The sequence below is a fragment of the Meriones unguiculatus genome, chromosome 2, assembly GCF_030254825.1.
Source record: "Meriones unguiculatus strain TT.TT164.6M chromosome 2, Bangor_MerUng_6.1, whole genome shotgun sequence".
Taxonomy (NCBI): Eukaryota; Metazoa; Chordata; class Mammalia; order Rodentia; family Muridae; genus Meriones; species Meriones unguiculatus.
Window position 1 is genome coordinate 74,060,998 of NC_083350.1, and position 19,923 is coordinate 74,080,920.

At 49.3% G+C, this 19,923-nt stretch overlaps 1 protein-coding gene across 1 annotated transcript in view; it reads right to left on the reverse strand.

Moving 5' to 3' along the window:
• Ttc39c (tetratricopeptide repeat domain 39C) overlaps nt 1–19,923 on the reverse strand; it is an 88,025-nt gene that overhangs the window by 6,678 nt on the left and 61,424 nt on the right. Inside the window, exons 7-10 of the mRNA XM_060377667.1 lie at nt 11,754–11,847; nt 6,644–6,751; nt 1,599–1,708; nt 227–350 (exon numbers count right to left, since the gene is read on the reverse strand). Coding sequence (XP_060233650.1) covers nt 227–350; nt 1,599–1,708; nt 6,644–6,751; nt 11,754–11,847 — 436 coding nt within the window. The remainder of the gene's footprint in view (nt 1–226; nt 351–1,598; nt 1,709–6,643; nt 6,752–11,753; nt 11,848–19,923) is intronic.

Sequence of the window (19,923 nt, forward strand, 5' to 3'; positions counted from 1 at the left end):
ACAGTCATACACTGTCATGCCCAGTTAACACCCTTTCATTACGAGCATCGTCAGGCACTCCTAGGGCACGTGTGTGTGTCTACACCGGTGTGCCTGACTCCTATCTCTGACGACACATCACCCACCACAGCATGACAGACGAGTACTCTCTGAGACAGCAGGCACGGCCGTGGGACTGGGGGACGCTGCCCTGGTGAATCAGCTGGCTGCACGGAGCGTGTGTTACCTTGACTCATCCTCTGCAGATTGGGGAAGGAACAGTTGGGAAGGGCTTTCCACAAGTACAGCACTTCGATGGACGCCAGCACACACAGCGCTCTGGTTGGGCTCTGCTTCCGAAATCTCTCGGCCTGCAAGGGGTTCTCAGAATGTTAGGCCAGGAGCTTCAAAAGCAAGCCCTAATACAAGCTGCACTTCGGAGGCACAGCACAGGGCAGGGTCGGGGTGAACTGCCCTCCCTTACGAGGCCGAGCGTGAAGACTCTCTCCACGTTACAAATGTCCTGCAGTGTTACTTCTAAAATATATTCATGGCTGGGTCTCTTATCCATTATTCAGCCAAGTCTTGGGTATCTGTGTTCTGAGAATGTACAGATGGAAAGGATGCATTCCAGCTTAAATCCTTGAACCTACACAAGCTGAGTGACTAACTCAGAGAACACATCCATCGTGGTTGTGTGGACTTCCTCTTCTACTGAACCCCAGGGCTCTCCGCTGCATGCTGCATTGTCATTTTATAATATCATTTTACTTATGTTTTGGAACAGGAGAACCAAACTTAGGGCCTTTCATTGCTGGCCAAGTGCTCCAGTGCCAAGCTATGCCCCCAGCCTTGTAATCTGTTTATTTATTTTAAAGATTTATTTTACTTTTTAAGTGTGTGTGTGTGTGCGCGCGCGCGCGTGCATGTATGCATGTGTGTGAGGGTTCCTGTCTCTGGATCTGGAATTACAGGCAGTTGTGCCTGCTTGACAGGGGTGCTGGGAACCGAACGTGGGCCCTTTCCTGCAAGCGCAGTCTGGACTCTTACAAGGCGAGCCGTCCCTATAATCTATTTTATGCTGGAATGAATTCATGAATTATTCATTTAATAAAAGTTAATTAAACTTTAAAAACCTTATGGAGTAAGAGAAAATTTATAAAACTAAGGTTAAAAAAAATCAAGCTATAACAAGGTGGAACACCACTCATGGCTACTCAGCCATATCTTAGTGTCAGAAATAGACAGTAAAATCGAGACATTCCTCCTACGGTCCTGAGACTGCTACTGATAATGACGCTTTGTTCTTTATTACAACAAAATGTGATGCTGTCGCCATTCTGGGAAGCAGGCCATCTGCCTTTCAACTTCTCCTAAAGTGACCTGCGCCTCAGACAGACACTTCCTCCTTCCAGGAGGGCTCACGAGCTGTCCAGGGTCCAGGACGTCTCATTACAAGGCAAAGCCAACCCTGCTTTCCTTATGTGCAGCCTGTGCCTTCAGAGCAGCAGCAAGGCCACAGGGGGAACACACTGACTGTGCCAGCATAAGGCCTATCTGGGGCAGTGCCGGTTCTACCCGTCCGTCACGCACATGACCGGCAGCTCTGACGCGCGTACCTTTTTCACTGAGAACTGTTCGATCTGGTTGTTCTTCCTCTTGAACAGCTTCTGGACTTCCTTAAAGACGAGCTGCGCCCCATCCAAATCACCAGCGGCTCCCTGGCAAACTGCAAGACACCAGAAGCGCATGTCCATGGTCTCCGGGGAAAGGACACAAACAAGCTAGGTCCAAAAGATGGCACCATCCTGCTGACACAGTCCTTCACCCCAGGATTAACTCTTTCCAGCAGGCCTGTGTTTCCAAAGTTTGGGGAACGACTTGGGTCCTTGCCCTCTCCTGGGAGGAGAGAGCATCACATGAAAGAAGATGCTGGGCTCCTGTCACAGGGTGTGAGCTGGTTGAAAACCCCAGCTTCAGAGCGCTGAGTGACAAGGGGCCTAGGGAAGAAGGTATGGGGAGGAGAGCGCTCAGAGCGGTCATAAAGCAGTCTGTACACACTCACTGGCCATCTACCATCACAAGCCACCAGAGTTGTAAGAAAACACTGTCTTGTCTGTCTGTCTGCCTGTCTATCATCTATCTATCCATCCATCTATCTATCTATCTATCTATCTATCTACTTATCTATCATCCATCTATCTCTCCCCCTCCCTCTCTTCCTTTCTTCTTCCCTCCCTCTCTTCCTTCCTTTTTCCCTCCATCTTTTCCTCCCATCTTCCCTCCCTCTCTTCCTCCCTTCCTCCCTCCCTCTTGGGGTCCGATACCTACAGTGCTATGGTGACAGTCTCTTAGGAAGGAGGCCCACAGTGCTCAGGGAAAAGAGGATCGTTTCTCTTAGGGTTGTGGGAAGCCATGAGGAGCTGGGTGTTGAGCTGTACCTTGCAGGGTGGTTGAAAGCTGCTAGCCAGCAGGACCCCTGCCTCCCATCCTGGAGATTAACCATCTTCCCCTTCCTTCGGCAGCAGACCTCGTGTCTACCGTCAGCACCACTACCGTAATGAAGTGACCAGCACTCACGGGCATCGTGCCCTCGGCTCCTGGGCAGCAGCGAGCCTACCTACGCCCGTTCCTTTCCCCTAGGTTGCTTTCCCCCTCCGTACCTGGAATGGGGTAAAAGCTGCCTGCTACTTCTGCCTTCCTTATGTGGGAACGGGGCAGCACAGGCCTTGCAAACATCAACAGGGCACAAGGTCTGGAGAAAGCTGAGGTGGGGTGATGGCAGTGCCAGGAGAGTCTCGCTCGTAGGAGGGCTCCAAAGGAGAAATCACCCATCCCCAGCTGGAATGCAGGGTGAGATCTGCGCCAACCCAAACTGGCCTCCCCCACCCTGGCATGGTATGTCGGCACCCCAGGAAAGACGTGATGGCTTGCCATCAAGGGCTCCCTGTGGACCCAGGAACGGAGAGCGTCAGGGAAGTGCCATGATGCGAGAGGCCCCGGTAAAGCAAGGAGAAGGGAGAATTTCTGCTGCCTTAGCTGGGGGTCACGGAGAACAATCAGACCTTCATGACAGTTATTCATTTTGCACTGCACGGGGTGGGGAGCTGGGTGACACCAGATAACAACTCGCAGGGGTGGAGCCTCTCCTCCCCGTATGGGTTCTGGGGACTGGACTAGGGTCCCTGACAAACTGCAAGACACCAGAAGTGCTCCTGACAAACTGCAAGACACCAGAAGGTGTCTTGGGTAAGGCTTGAAGCAAGCACCTTACCCACGCAGCCATGGCGCTAGCCTCGTGAGGTCTATGTACATGCTCATGTGTGCACACACATGCGTGTGGAGACCAGAAGCCAGCGCCAGGTGTCTTCTCTAGGTCCCACCTGATTTTGTTGAGACCACGTCTTTCACTGACCCAGCTGGGTGGGCTGGCACCCTGCACCCACCTGCCTGGCATGTTCCGAGGCGCCCAGCACGGTAAAGAGGTGGCGCACATACCGATGAGTCACCTTCCCAGCCCAAGACCCTCCTTTCAGCCTCAGAGGATGCGGTGCGCTGAGTGAAAGTGGGCCGCACAGTATCTGCAATGCTTGCTCCCCAGCTGACCAACTGTTCGGAAGGGTCAGGTGGGACCTTGTTGGAAGTGTTTCCCGGGCCTAGTCTCAGGGTCTCTCTCTCTCTTTCTCTGTCTCTCACTCAGCTGGGTAAGGATATAAAGCTCTCAGCTACTTCTCAGCGCCATGCTGCCTGCCGCCATACTTCCCACTAGGGCGACCTCTGGAACAGCAGACGAGCCCCTCAATTGAATGCCGTCTTTTGCAAGAGTCGCCATGCTCATGGTGCATCTGCACAGCAACAGAACAAGTGACCGGACACTTGATGAGAACAGAGACGACGCAACACCAGTGCCACGGGCCCTGAAGAAGACTCCAACCTTCCAGATATCCCTCTTACACCTCAGGCGGAGAGAGAGGCTTTGAGGTTTCAAAAGCCCACCCCTGTTTGAAAGCAGGAGGGACTTGGTACTGAGGAATGAGGCCTAGGGCTGGAGAGATGGCACAGAGGCTAAGAGCACTGGCTGCTCTTCAGTGGCGCCATCCCTAGGTGACTCTCTTTTCGGTGAAAGTTCAACCTTTTAGAAACACTGAAAAAGCAGCAGATCAGACCCAGCAACTCTGTTTCCAGGTGTTCTCAAAGAAACTGAAAGCAAGGGCTCGGGTTGACATTTGTACCCGGGTGTTTTCAGCAAACACACCAGCAACGGTCAAGAGGAAGAAGCCACCCAAAGAAATGTCCACCAGCGGGGGAATGGGTAAACCAAGCAGGCAGACATACAGGACACAGTGGGACATGACTGAGCCTGTGGCCGGCCTTTGTGCACTCATGGGAGGCACAGGGCAGTTGAATGCCGGGGCAGACTAGAACAGAGGTGACCGCGAGCTGGAGGAGGCGGCAAGGTGAGCGCTTAGACTTCTGATGTGGAGCCATCAGGAAGTCCTGGGACGGATGATGCTGGCAGTGGAAGCAGCACTGAGGCACAATGGCGGATGCTGGAAAACAGCAGGGCTTGTGCTATGTATTTTGTATCACTAGAGAACATAAGACAGGGAGCCAAAGCCTAGGTGCAGGATGCCTGTCTCTTTTGGTGGGCCGCAATTTCCTTCATGGCCAACTCAAACACAGCCCTGTGAGGCGCCTCCCTTGACTGCGGGGACCAAGCGCTCCTTTCCTCACCATGACACACCAGAGACGAAGATGAGGACCCTTTTCTCACAGAACTACTGAGTGGTCTGGCATTTCCATATATTCGGGGTGTAAATGTTTGGTCATAGAGCGAGCTCACACAATCATTTCTCCTATGCCCAACAAAAACAACACAGAAAATCTGCCCGCCACCGTCTGGACAAGACCCAGCCACAGCTGCCGACCACTGGCCCTCTTGCACCCATCCCTCCAGGCAATTGGGGATCACTTACTCCTCAAAGTGCTGGGCACACCAATGCCTACCAACAAGCAGCTCTTGTTTTAGCCACGATGCTGGCAAAGCGTATAAAATAACTCTCCAAGTGTGAGACCTAACATTCCAACCCACGTATCAGAAATAATGAGCGCCCAACCGAAGGCCCAGAAAGGCGCCCCCACAGAAGCTGACGCAGTTTCACTGGCCGCTCTCTGGTGGGATTTTACACAGATCTGTAAGACACTCAGGACACAAGGCCTGACTAAGGCAGAGGCTGCCTTATTTTAGTTAGATGAGTGAAGGGGTTGGGATTGAACACTAAGGAATACGGGGGTGTTTCCAATAATGTCTGCGGTACTTGGTGGTACCTGAACATAGCTCAGGGTGGGAGCACAGCAAGGTCCTGGGTTCGATTCCCAGCACCAAGACAAATGTTTGCATTACTCTTGAATTTTAGGTAAAAGAATAACTTCTGAGGTTGCCTATGGGGAGCAAACCTGAAGACGTTCGGGTCAGAGGGAAGAGAGGCACAGATCCCCTCCCTGTCTCTTCAGTTCTGCCCCTCTAGAATCCTAAAATCCCCTAAAATCCTAGAATCCCCTAAACCACAGGGGACATTTTGTGGCTCAGAGACAGACAACAGCTTTGTCCACCTGGTGGCAGCACACCACCAACTATGCCATCTAAGAGCTTCAAAACCCAAAGCCGCACGCCCCGGTCATGCTTGCTGCAATGCTGCCGGCATGAGGGTGCCCTGAGCTCCGTGACATCGCCCTGGGAATGTGACTTGGTTGTCTCGGTATGGGGGGGCAGAGCAAACTCAGGCTCCATGGAACGCTGTGAGCACAGCCCCAACCTAACACTACCCACTTCACGAAAAGACGTGCCTGACTCTGAAAAACCGGAAGATAAAAACACCAGGGCTGGAGAGATGGCTCAGAGGTTAAGAGTACTGACAGCTCTTCCAGCGGTCCTGGGTTCAATTTCCAGGAACCACGTGGCTCATAACGATCTGTGATGGAATCTGATCCCCTCTTCTGGTGTGCATGAAGACAGTCCACTCATACATAAAATACGTAAATAAATAAAAAAAAAGAACATTTTTAAAAAACACCACAAAGAAAAAGCACGGGCAAGTAAAGGCTTAGTGATCCCTTTCTCCTCGGGTCACTTCCCTTCAGATGCTGGAGACACTAGGGAAGCTTTGAAGCTCTGCAGTTTGGACCTCCTTACTTTTATCCTGAGGTCCCCTCTTCACCAGTGGCTGCTCATCACTGGGTCCAACCTCTGCGCCAACAGCTCTCAAGCACCGTGGCTTTTCCCCTTCTCTCTCCCACCCTCCCAGGCAGCTGGCAGAAGCCCAGCTTGCCTGCCTGCCTGCCCTTGGGTTTTTAAATAAATTATCCTCAAACTCTATTTGGCCCTCTGCTTAAGTCCTTTTACTAAGAACCCCAGGAAAAGATCCAGATTTTCTGGTTATGATACGGTGGCTCCAGCGGGCCCCCCTAAGAGTTCTCGTAACACTTTGCTCCCACCTTTCAATTCTTTAATCAGATGGGGATGAGAAGCAGCCGCCCCTGTACCCCGTATCAGCTGCAGCAAACATCAAGGAGGGAGAAACTGGAGGAGGGACGTCCTGCTTCCTCCCCCTCCGTCCCCACCTGCCAGGATGTGGGGTTGATTGGTCACACGGGACAAACTCACCTGCGGTCAGATATGCGTAATAGCACTGCGACCACCTGGACTCGTTTTTCAGCCTCTCAAAGGAACCAAAGGCATCCTTGAAGTTGAGTTCAATCATGCTGCACCAGCCTGCAAGAGGAGCGCAGTCAGTGTGCTGCCCCGAGACAGTGAGCCTGACACAGCACTCTGAGACAGAGGCAAGGCTCACAGGTAAGCTCCACATGAACGAGCTTACACCAAAAGCCTAAGGCGGTAAGCTCAGTGCACCTGCAGTTGGGGGTACCCTGCACTAGGGTACTGAGCTCAGTGCACCAGCACTAGGGTGGTGAGCTCAGTACACCATCCTGAAGTAGGAAAACCATGGCCTACAGTTAAGCCGTGAATCTCTAACCGTGCTGACTGAAACCCTTCTCTCTGAGTGTTCTTGGAGGTGCTCAAAACTTTGAACTTAAAAATGTTGAAGGAGTCACTGTTCCCCCTATACTCCCCGGGTAGACGCTAAGACGAACCCATGGAGATGTACGGAAGAAGAAAGTGTGATTTCTAGACAGATGCCAACCTGCTCTCGGTTGCAGGGGCAGCAGAGGCAGGAGGGGGCAGGGTAGAGGCGACTCCGACAGACGCCTGGCAACTGTCATTGAGGAGCACTCACTGAAGAGCACTCACCAGAATGAGGGACTCTTACTGCACTCTCACCCTCCGCAGGCCGCCGCAGGCTGCTGCTTAGGACAGATCCCAGCTCCTCTCCATCCAAACCTGATGTGTTCTGGTGGACGGCAGCGCTTTATTCCCATGGTTACTAACTGCCCTTCCATCGCCCGAGCCCTCGTGTGTGTGCGCACGCCAGCCTGTGCTACGGTGTGTGCTGGTCCTGACTCCAGCCCTGCACAAGTGGCTTGTGCTGTGCTGGTGTCAGAAAGGGAGTTTCAAGGGGCTAGTGGCTTCTCAAGCCCACAGAGGGAAGGATTGTGGGCAGGGGCCCATTACTCTTTCATCCATATATTTTTGCCTCTATGGAAAGAAACGTAGGATCCAGGCTTGGAATCTCAGCACCTTGGAGACGGAGGCAGGGTTGTGGGGCTAGAAACCAGAAACCAAACTAAACAGGCAGATGACAACCACCACAACAAAAGAATATTCTTAGATCAGGCGTGTCGCTAAGAAGTTGTGTCACCATACCTAAACATAGTAAAGGCAATATATAGCAAGCCTATAGCTAACATCAAACTCAATGGAGAGAAACTTAAATCAATCCCACTGAAATCAGGGACAAGACAAGGCTGTCCATTGTCCCCATATCTCTTCAACATAGTACTTGAAGTCCTAGCCAGAGCAATAAGACAACTAAAGGAGATCAAGGGGATACAAATCGGAAAGGAAGAGGTCAAAGTGTCACTATTTGCAGATGATATGATAGTATACATGAGCGACCCCAAAAATTCAACCAGAGAACTCCTTCAGCTGATAAACACCTTCAGCAAAGTGGCAGGATACAAAATCAACTCAAAAAAATCAGAAGCCCTCCTATATACCAAAGACAAAAAGGCTGAGAAAGAAATTAGGGAAACAACACCCTTCACAATAGCCACTAATAACATAAAGTACCTTGGTGTGACCCTAACCAAGCAAGTGAAAGACCTGTTTGAGAAAAACTTCAAGTCTCTGAAGAAAGAAATTGAAGAAGATATCAGAAGATGGAAAGATCTCCCGTGCTCATGGATTGGTAGGATTAACATTGTGAAAATGGCCATACTGCCAAAAGCAATCTACAGATTCAATGCAATTCCCATCAAAATACCATCTCAATTCTTTACAGACCTTGAAAAAAAGATTCTCAGCTTCATATGGAGAAACAAAAAACCCAGAATCTCCAAAACGATCCTGTACAACAACAGATCATCTGGAGGTATCTCCATTCCTGATCTCAAGCTGTACTACAGGGCAACAGTAATAAAAACTGCATGGTACTGGCATAGAAACAGAAAGGAGGATCAATGGAACCGCATAGAAGACCCAGAAATAAATCCACACACCTATGAATACTCGATATTCGACAAAGAAGCCAATTCCATTCAATGGAAAAAAGACAGCATCTTCAACAAATGGTGCTGGACCAACTGGATGTCTACATGCAGAAAAATGAAAATAGATCCATATTTATCACCCTGCACAAAACTAAAGTCAAAGTGGATCAAGGACCTCAACATAAAACCAGATACCCTAAATCAATTGGAAAAAAAAGTGGGGAACAGCCTAGAACTCATTGGCACAGGAGACAACTTCCTGAACAGAACACCAACAGCACAGGCTCTAAGAGCAACAATCAATAAATGGGACCTCATGAAACTGAAAAGTTTCTGTAAAGCAAAGGATACCGTCATCAAAACAAAACGACTGCCTACAGATTGGGAAAGAATCTTCACTAACCCTTTATCTGACAGAGGACTAATATCCAGTATATACAAAGAACTAAAGAAGCTGAAAAGCAGCAATCCAAGTAATCCAATTAAAAAATGGGGAACAGAGCTAAACAGAGAATTCTCGACAGAGGAATATCGAATGGCAGAAAAACACTTAAAGAAATGCTCATCCTCATTAGCCATCAGGGAAATGCAAATCAAAACGACCCTGAGATATCACCTTACACCCATCAGAATGGCCAAGATGAAAAACTCAAGCGATAACACATGCTGGAGAGGTTGTGGAGAAAGGGGAACCCTGCTCCACTGCTGGTGGGAATGTAAACTGGTACAACCACTCTGGAAAGCTATCTGGCGCTTTCTAAGACAAATAGGAATAGTGCTTCCTACAGACCCAGCTATACCACTGCTAGGTATATACCCAAAGTTTGTTCAAGTACACAAAAAGGACACTTGCTCAACCATGTTTATAGCAGCTCTATTTGTAATAGCCAGAACCTGGAAACAACCCAGATGTCCATCAACGGTGGAATGGGTACAGAAATTGTGGTATTTTTATACAATGGAATACTACTCAGCAATCAAAAAGGAGGAAATCATGAAATTTGCAGGCAAATGGTGGGATCTAGAAAAGATCATTCTGAGTGAAATATCCCAGAAGGAGAAAGACAAACATGGGATATACTCACTTATATAGACCTATAAGATATGATAAACATAATGAAATCTATACACCTAAAAAAGATAATCAATTGAGCGGACATGGGGTAAGATGATCAATCCTCATTTAGAAAGACAGATGGGATGTGCATTGAACGTATGACTGGAGTCTACTGAGCGCATCTGAAAGACTCTAACTAGCAGTGTTTTCAAAGCAAAGACTCATGACCAAACCTTTGGCAGAGTACAGGGAATCATAAGAAAGAAGGGGAGTTAGTCTGATGGGGAAAGGTTAGGAGCTCCACAAGGACCAAATATATCTGGGCACAGGGTCTTTTCTGAGACTGACATTCAACCAAGGACCATGTATGGATATAACCTAGAACCTCCACTCAGATGTAGCCTGTGGTAGCTCAGTAACCAATTGGTTTCCCAAAGTGAGGGGAACAGGGACTATTTCTAACAGGAACTCGATGACTGGCTCTTTGGTCTCCCCACCCCCGAAGGGAGGAGCAGTCCTGTTAGGCCACAGAGGAGGGCTTTGCAGCCAGTCCTGAAGATACCTGATAAAACAGGATCAGATGAATGGGGAGGAGGTCCCCCCCCATCAGTGGACTTGGAAAGGGGCACGGTGGAGATGAGGGAGGGAGGGAGGGAGGGACTGGGAGGGAATGAGGGATCGGGACATGGCTGGGATACAGAGTTAATAAAATGTAACTGATAAAAAAAATAAATAAATAAAAAAGAAAAAAGAAAAAAAAAAAAAAGAAGTTGTGTCACCCTAGACTTGTCATTGGAACTAGTGGAGGTGGCCGTGCAGTCCAGAAAAGACAGTCTCATCCTCCAAGGCACAGTCTGAGAGTATGGGGCAACATCGCTCACTCTGTAAGATATTGGTGTAAGATCTGAATTAAATTGAAAACGGGGGCAGAAGGCAACTGTAAGCAAGGCAGCCTCTGGGTCCCCACTGACCCGATCCGCCGTCCTCAGTCACAGATTTGCTTACTCCTAGGTCTGCCTGGCTTTCTCCAATCACTGAGGCTTGGACCCTCCGGCTCCTAGCTCTCCCTGGCCACTCACCTTGAGATGGTGAAGTAGAAACCACTGTCCAGCCTGGGCTTTGAAATGCGCATTCTTTGAACCCTCACTCAGCGTCACAGCCACCACACAGACCTCCAGGAGAGTTGGGAACACACAGAAATACATTTCTCCTCTCACTGAACCGTAACAGGCACTGCAACGCAGTACCGCTTGTTGGATGATCCCCAGTCTTTTCTCTTGTGCTTTTCTTTAGAGGTGTGTGCCCACAGGAGGGGAGTGGCCAGGGAGCCTCCTGTCTGTCCTCTGCTTCCTCATCACCCCCGTCCCCAGCAGTAAATCTAACTCATGTTCCGTTCCCAATGCTCTATCATCTTTTCTCCTTTGTCTGCCCTTCATTTCTCCTCTGTGCCATGCTGGCCCAAAACCTTGCTATATTGGGCGAATCCCCCCAAACAGCATTATGCTTAAGAAATATTTCAAAAAGAAAGAAAGAAATATTTCCAGCCCAAAGTTGTATTTATTCTTCCCAGCACAATGGGAAGTAAAGGACTCGGAAATCTCTTATGTGCCAAGGTCAGAGCTGAGTGCAGGCAGCTCTCAGCAACTACTCAGGAGAGGAAGGGAACCCTAGGCAGACACACATCCCCGAGTCCCTGACCCCATGTATCTCCAGGAAGCAGAGGCCAGAACAGCTGACGGGGAAAAGCCTTCCGCTTGCCAGGTACCAGGTCTATCTGCATGTGACCCTGCTGTCGCTACAGAGGGAAGAACTGTGCCTCCCAAAACAACTTGGGGGGGGGGGGGAGAAAGGGTTTATTTGGCTTACAGGTCCCTACCACAGCCCATTGCTGAGGATGGCCAGGAACTGGAACAGAGGCTGTGGGGAACACTCTTACCAGCCCGCTTCCCGCCCTGGGGTGGCACTGTCCACAGTGGGATGGGCCTACCCACGTCAACCATTAATCAGGAAATTCACCAATCACACAGGCTGGATGAACTCTCATACTCACCGATCTCGTACAGACAGACATGCTGGATCTCCCTCTGGTCTACGGCCAGTTCCAGAGCAGTGTGGAAGGACGTCAAGGCACTGTTGATTTGACACTATGGAGAAAAGAAAAGCAAGGTGACTGGCTATGACCTGACATTAGCCTCACCATCGTAAAGCAACACCAGCTTTTCCCTGCCCTCGTGGCTGAACTGGTTCTGTCTTACTGTTGTTCTTTTTTTTTCAATCACTATATTGATGTTCTTTGCTTAACTTAGACATTAAATGGTGGCAAGAACGCATAAATTGTGGTAAGTGGGCAGAGAAAAACCTATAACATTCAGATCTCTGTGGTTTCACTGAGGATCTTGGAATACATCTTCATGTATATCTTCTAACTTTGTACTGCAAGGACTTAGAAGAAAAACATCAGCAGAATCAAAAAAACCCAGACTCCTTAAGGAGGCATTGAAGGCTGTTCGGTACCAGGCACCTAACACAAAGCCTCCTCCCAGGGAGCCCACACTGCTGCTCCGTGGCTGCTGGCCCTGCAGGGCCCTTCCCAGCTGGACACACCTCTGCCCCGCACCAGCAGCCGTGACTTCTCACCCAGCCCTCCTCCTCCGTGCCCACCCTCTCCTGCCTCCTAACACTCTTCCCTGCAAGGCAGAGGCAGGAGCAGCACGGAAGGTCCTGGAAGAGGGTCTGCAGAAGGCCTCAGGGTCACTGGGGCCGGGATGAGCCTTAGGGGTGATCCGCAGAACAGCCTGTGACTCAGAACTGTGAAGCCGTGGCCTGACAGATAACTGCCTGTGTGTCACACACCATTCTGTTGTCAAACAGACTCAAAAACTACAGCCTTCAAACCCTCAGTGAATGCTGCCAAGGGAGCTGCCAAGAGGCCTTTCACCTAGGCACGCCTCCTGTGCTCAAAGGACGCACCCTGTATTGGAGAGGACCTCACAGACTTGTGACCAAACTCCCATGGGGAAAATGAGATGTTTATACTACACGTACACAGACCAGACAGAAGACACCAACTCTGTGAATCGTACTTTTGCAAGTGAGTGTGAAGGCGAGTGTTTGGGTGCATGTGCCGGTGAGGGCAAGTGAGTGTGTGCATGAGCCCAGGCCCTGAAGCACTCTTTATGCCAGTCTCCAACTGCTCCCTCAGGACCAGCATCCTCTCTGCGCTCTCCAGCATATTTCTCTGCAGAGGAGCCTCAGCATTGGGTACCCCGCTTCCTGCATCTCTGGCTTGCTGGGTTAAGGACACTTGGCACTCACACATGAGGTATTTCTGAGTGGCCCACTGCAACCAAGCTGTCTCCAGCCGTGTGTCCAGTGCCCGACAGTGCAAAGCTGCACTGGCCTGCAGAGGAGGGGAGGGCACCCAACCAGCGTGTCGTTAACCAATGACACGGTTAACGTAAGACTATGATGTCACGAGAGGAAGATGGAAGCCCAGAAATAGCACTGACAGCACTCGGTAGCTCTTGATGTTTCCCAGGCCTCTGGCACATGTTGGTCTGTTTTCAAAACACTTGGTCAAGGATCCAGCACTCAAATTCTGCCCTGATTACCTCCAAAGTAAGCTTTCTCAGGACCATGTGTGCAGTTTAGTTAAATGAAGAGGTCAGGGAGATTGTCACCTGCACCCTTAGGAGGGGAGGCATGTGACCGAAGGCAGAAAGGGAAGGTTGTGGCCACAGGCCCAGGAGCACTGGTAGCCACCAACCGCAGCAGAATCAAGGAACAGATTCCTAGAGCTGCAGGGCGAGCAAGACCTTGCAGACATCTTGTTTTGTTTAGCCCAGCGTAGAAGATAGGATGTGGACATTGCTTCAAACTGAAGACAGATAAACAAAAATAGCACTGTGCAGAGGTAGCTTTCCAGGTCCTTGGGGCAGGTCTGGCCAGCCAAGGAGACAGGAGAAGGGGTCCATGGGTTAAGCTGGACAAGGGTGACTACATGGCCTTTCAAAGAACTCATACACAGGAAGAATCCACTAGGTGACACTCAGGCTGCTGTTTATCCTATTTGATTTAGAATGCCTACCCAGATTACCGGGCACACAAGACAGCAGTTAAAGACTGCAGTTAATGGCTGCAGTTATGTTAAGCTGGATCCACAGGCAGCCATGAGCCGCCAACATGGCTTCTGGGGCAATGAGCTCTCTCAGCCACTGAGTTTATTCCTGGCCCAGAATCTAGGTTTTTACGATGTGCTTTAAACTTTGAGTGTTACATATGGGTCACAGAAACAGGTGTGGTAAGAACAGACTCTAAGGAAAGAAAGGTAAGAGAAGGGGTCACTAGGAAACTACGTAGCCACCGAGGAGACTGACGGCGGAGAAGCTCCTCAGAAATCAACACAATTCTACACAAGGAAGACATAGCGTCAGACACGACACTGTCTGGTGGAAGGAGGACGGAAGATGTCCAGACAAGATATCAAGTCCTCAGTGATTTGCTGGCCTGTGTGACTCCACTGAGGCCGACAGCACTGGGTAGCAGGGGCCGCCTCCTTTACACAGAGAAGACGCGGGATCACAGCTGCGGGCCAGGAGCCTGCAAGATGGCTCAGCGAAAGCACTCACTGCACAGGCTTGGCGACCTAAATAATGAAGGAAGGAGAGACCTGAATTGACAAGGGCATCCTCTGACCTCCACGTGCATGCTGTGGCGGGTCTGCTCGCACGTGCTCACACGCTCTCTCACACAGGCTCACGTGCACTTGTATACCCTTATGCACGCTCACGCATGCTCACCTGCACTCCCATGCTCCCAGCTGTCTGCAGGTCACCCTTGAGACCTGCACACACACACATGTTCACACATGCTTACAGTCATACAGATAATAATAATACAATACTTGAAACAATCTGAGCAAGGCCACAGAGTAGAAGAGTACTAGGTACTAAGAACAGCTTTACATGTGTGCCCACAGGTCCTTGTAGAGATGATACTAGCCAACATTTTCTCTGCTACACAGGGATTTTTTGTTTGTTTGTTTGTTTTGTTTTGTTTTTTACATAATGGAGAAAAAGAATTTGTATGGGGAAAAAAAAGGAGAAAATTGAAAAAAAAAATGTGTTCATAATATGACATCAAAGGATTAAAAACAAGGTGACATCAAAGGATTAAAAACAACTGGCAGGAGAGTGCCAGGAATTTGCTCAGGAAACAAAGAAAGAATGAATCCATTGGTTTATGAACCCAGCTGTCCCTCAGAAGACGGGACAGACATTGAGTGGAAAGAAAAAGGACCAAACATGAACAGAGACAGATGTGAAAGAAACAGACCAAGGCCACAGTCGGGAAAGCAACCTCAAAAAGGTCCCTGGAAGGAACAGCACCCTGAGAGCATGTCGTCAGGCGTCCAGCTAAGAACCTTATTAGATCCACAGTGTCACGACAAATGTTCTCAGCTGAGAACATTTTCCTCACCCTTGTCTTGAATATCAGTAACCACATCCCCGCGATGGCCTTAAAGCTGTCCATTCTCTGGACAAGCAATAACTGCCTGTCCGGAAGACATCACACAAGATGAATCACAAAACTGCATGGGGCTTGCGCCCAGCTTTTTCCCAGCGTGTACTGCTGGTAGCACGGACAGACTGACTTCATTTCTTCTTTTTGCTGAATTGTAGTCCACCATACAGCAGACCTCATATTGTTTATTCTTTCGCCTGCTGACGGACACAGGCCTTGTCTCTACTTCTTTTACTGTTATGCATAATACAGAATTTATATTTTCATTTCTCTTGGGTATACTCGAAGAGCTGCTGAGTCCTGCAGTAACTGATGCTTAACGCTTTGAAGACAGGCTACAGAGTCTTCCAGAGCACTGTCCCGCCTTAAATTCCCATCAGCAATGAGTGAGGACTATAGTTTCTTCATGCCAGCACTTGCTTCTAGTTGTTTCTTGCTACACAGCCAGGTGGGCATGAGGTCCTACCTCTCCCTGGATTTGATTGGCGGTTTTGAATGACTTTCAACACCAAGTATCTTTTCATGGACTTACCAGCCCTTTGCACAGTGTCAAGCATTCACTGTGGGCCATCTCTGGACCAACACGAAGGCCCTGCTGATGGCTAAGTGACCTTAAGAGGCTGGGCCCTGAAAGTGGCCAACACTGTCAACCTCTCTTGGGTGTAGTCCAAGGAAAAGTGCTGAGTGGTGTAATGAATGGATGCCAATTTCAAACTGATGATGTATCTTTTAATCACTGTGTTTTAATACAGCTTCTGGACACGAGTCCTTTATTAAACACATAATTTACAAAGTCCTTTTCCTAGCTGAGGTTATCACTTCACTTTCTCAGTGTTCACGACACTAGTATTACTCTGTGGTTCAATCCACTTTTTTTTCTTTTGTCTCTGTATTTTTGCCATCATGTATAAGCCACTGCCTAAACCAGGACATCTATGATTTTAGATTCCACAGCTACAGCTACTGCCCCTTTGTAATTTTACAGATGAGATCAAACAGCTGTCCAGGGAAATTCTCTCACGTGTGTGTTTTCAGCACCATTTGCTGAAAAAATATGCATATAGATACATATACATATACATTATACATATACATATACATACACATATACATGCCACTGATCAGTCTTGGTGCCCCTGTCAAAAGTCAAGTGACCACAAACAGGAGGCTTCTTTCTCTTTGAGCCTTTTGTTTATTCTTACATCAGAGCCATGCCATCTTGACTATTGTGCAGTAAGTTTCTCAACCTTGATCTTCTTTTTCCAGACTGGCTATCTTGGGTCCCATAAGATTAGGGCAGCTTGCCCACCTCTGTATATATATATATACAAATACACATACATATATGTATATATATGCAAAAAAAAAAAAGCCTACAAAGTGTTGCTGGTTTGTCTGTGCAGTAGAGGGGACAGATCCCAGTCTTCAAACCGCAGTTCTGAGAGTGACTGTGTGGGACCTTGACAGGGGTGTGATGGCAATTGAAAGAGCACTGCCATCTTGATAATGCTGTGTAGAGGAGTTTTAATTCAGAACATGGCTGTTCTGGCAAGAGTGCACATCCAAGGACCTTCTAGGTCTTGTGTTATGTGGCTGGAATACAAATACAGCTTTAACAGAGGCAAGCAGATCTGAGTTCAAGGCCAGCCTGCTATGGAGCAAGTTCCAGGTAATAAATAAATAAATACACCCTTTAGTCCCAAACAATGAAGGTAAAGTTAGTTTGTAGAAAGAAGCACTCATGTTTGAAAGTGATGTCTAATTGAGCAGCAGAAAAAGTGAAGAATCAGAGAAAGCGTTGACAGAATAGGATACTACTTAATAGGAAGCTACTTAATGGGCAATGCAGAGAGAGCAGACAGTTTTTACTGGGACAGTATTAAGAGGCAGTAAGCAGAGAGAACTCAGGTGAAGACTGAATGATCCAGAGAATGAGAAGGAGCCAGGAGAGTAGAACAGATTGCTTGAGTTAGTTTGAGGCCAAGCAGAGCAATTCGGAAGCCAAGAGAAAAGCCAGACTGAATAAGTCAGCTGGGAGAGGAGTTTGAGCCAGAACAGCCGAGCTGAACCAGCCAGTCCAAGCACAGTAAGAACAAATAAGGGTGAGCTTATTCAGCAGTAAGTCTCAGAGGCTGAAAACATTCTAGGCCTAGGTTAGATCGCATGGAGGTGAGAAGCTCTCAGGACTAGGCCTGGGCTAGCAGACGGGGCAGCAAGCCTCCAACACAACTGAAAGCGGCAAATCAAAGTTTCTTTTACAATGCTGGGTTTCCTAATACATGCAATCTTTTAGGTTCTCGCTATAACTTGCTTCACCCTGTACAACTAGGGGCACAGGTAGAATTACAACCACAGGGTTGAGTGACTTGGGGACTTGGAGATTTGGAGACTTGGCTGAGTCAAGAAAGTGCTTGTCACGTGACCAGAAGAATCGGGGTTCAATCAGCAGCACCTGTGTAAAAGCTCGGTATGGCTGCCCAAGCCTGAAGGCTAAGTGTTGGGGGTACAGACAAGAGGAGCCTGGAAGCTAACTGGCTGGCCAGCCCAGCTCAATCTTTGAGCCCCAGGTTCGGTGGGAGACCCTGTGAGTAATCCAGGAAGGCAGCCAACATCAACCACTGGCCTCCGTATGCACCCGTCTACACAGGTCCCTGCATTCCCTGGCACCGCAGGCACACACACAAACGGCAGGGGTGGAATGCTGCCGCCATAGAATAACTGTCTTGTCTCCACACTCTTGCCTGTCATGGAGATTTCGTACAAAATGAACCGTAAGATTACACAGGGTTTGTGTTCAGCTTTTTTCACATAACATAGTTTTGTTTCATGAACATATACAAACCACGCGCCCAAGCGCCTCGTTCCCACAGTGGGGAGCAGCCAGCCGCACGCCGCCTGAATGCACTCTCTTCATTTAACAGGAGCTACGCAGCAGTCACCGCCCTGTGGCTCTAACAGGGCCTCTAGAGTTATAACCCGCAGATGCTCAAGAAGAAAAGGAGAACTACTATGTAAGTCCCTTAAGTGGCAGCATCTCCTCTCGCAGCAGCACTGGACAACAGTGCTCAGCCTCCCAGCAAAGACTGCCCGGCAACCGGAAAGACGAAGGAAGCATGAGTCTGCGGGCCAGTCGTTTCTGAAGACGCTGTGGACGCAGGTGAACGGCAGATTTGTATGTAAAATGTATGAAATCTCACGTGTGCCTGTCACAGGCTACAAAATAACTTGAAGTGAAACAGCTTAGAGATTGATCGTAACTGGGATGCTATTTTTTTAATTGCCTAAAAGCTTAAAATAATCACGTGACACTGGGCAGTGGTGGTGCATGCGCCTTTAATCCCAGCACCCAGGAGACAGAGGCAGGCAGATCTCAGAGTTTGGGGCCAGCCTGGCCTACAGAGTGAGTTACGGGATAACTACACAGAGAAACCCTGTCTTGAAAAAAGAAAAGTAAAATAAATAAACATAAATATAAACCCATGAGTCTGTGCAAGTGCTCACATGTGCAGTGTGTGTGTGTGTGTGTGTGTGTGCGTGTGTGTGTTAAAACAGGGGATCTGCTTTGCTGCCTGTGACACACAGAAGGACACCCGGTCACAATCAACCTACTTGTGACTCGGCACTGACATTATTATGCAGCAGCAAGATGGCTTTAGCAACACTGCTTGCTGTCAAGGGCATCCACAGAGGTCATGCGTCTGACCGATGCCCTGGGACCACGGTGGATACAGCAAGCAGGAAGCTTGCACATCCTCTTAGGCGTTCTTAGGAAGCCCAGAGGTGGAAGCCGTCTCTCCAGCTGGCCCGGCTGGGGCGAAGAGAGCAGCAAGCACAGTTTATTTATAAACAGTGTGGGTCGCTATTACCTTGTCATGTCAGTCAGTTTTGTTTTCATTAAACCACACGCTATGGCTTCATCTCACTTAGATTCGAGGACAGATGCATCCCCCAGTCCTCCCCCCCCCACCAGATGAAATCGATAACTGCTTCTGTGCTTCTAAGAATAAGCAGCAACCCTATTCTCTGGCTGCTGAGGGTAATTAAGAGCAGCGTGTGCAGGCTGGAGGGAAGAAGACGACGAGTAATCGAACTTGAGGGGACTAGCTCTCTTCCTGCACTGCCTCCTTCCTGAGCCTAGAAATAACAACGCTGTATCATGACGAGGCTGCTGCCCTGCAACTGAGGGTCCTGGTAACGGGCCTCGCGGCCTTTCAACTGCGGTCCTTCTGCCCTGGCTCCTGCTCCTACAATCTCCACAGGTCTCTTCCTTTCTGTCTGATGGATGGGTCAACGCGGGGTTCAACACCTGCTTTTCTGTCCCCGCCACAATCATGAGGGAGGGGGCTCAACAGCAGCACAGAGCCGTCACCCTCGGGAAGCACCTTCACAGTGTAATTCAATTCAAACGGAAGCACAGGACGGGTGTGTTACAGCGAAAATGTCCCTGCACGCCCTCCTGCCCTTTCTGTTGCTGTGACACAGCACTCTGACCAGAAGGAGCCTGTGGAGGGCGGGGCTCACCTGGCCCACACTTCCTGATCACAGTCCACGAGGGGCTCAGGAGCAGAACCCCGACGCCCAGCCATGGAGGAATGCTGCTTGCTGGCCCACTCTCAGCCTCGTGCTTAGCCAGCCTTGCCGTACAGCCCCGGAATCCATCAACAATCAAGACGACCTGCCCCACAGACACGGGCACA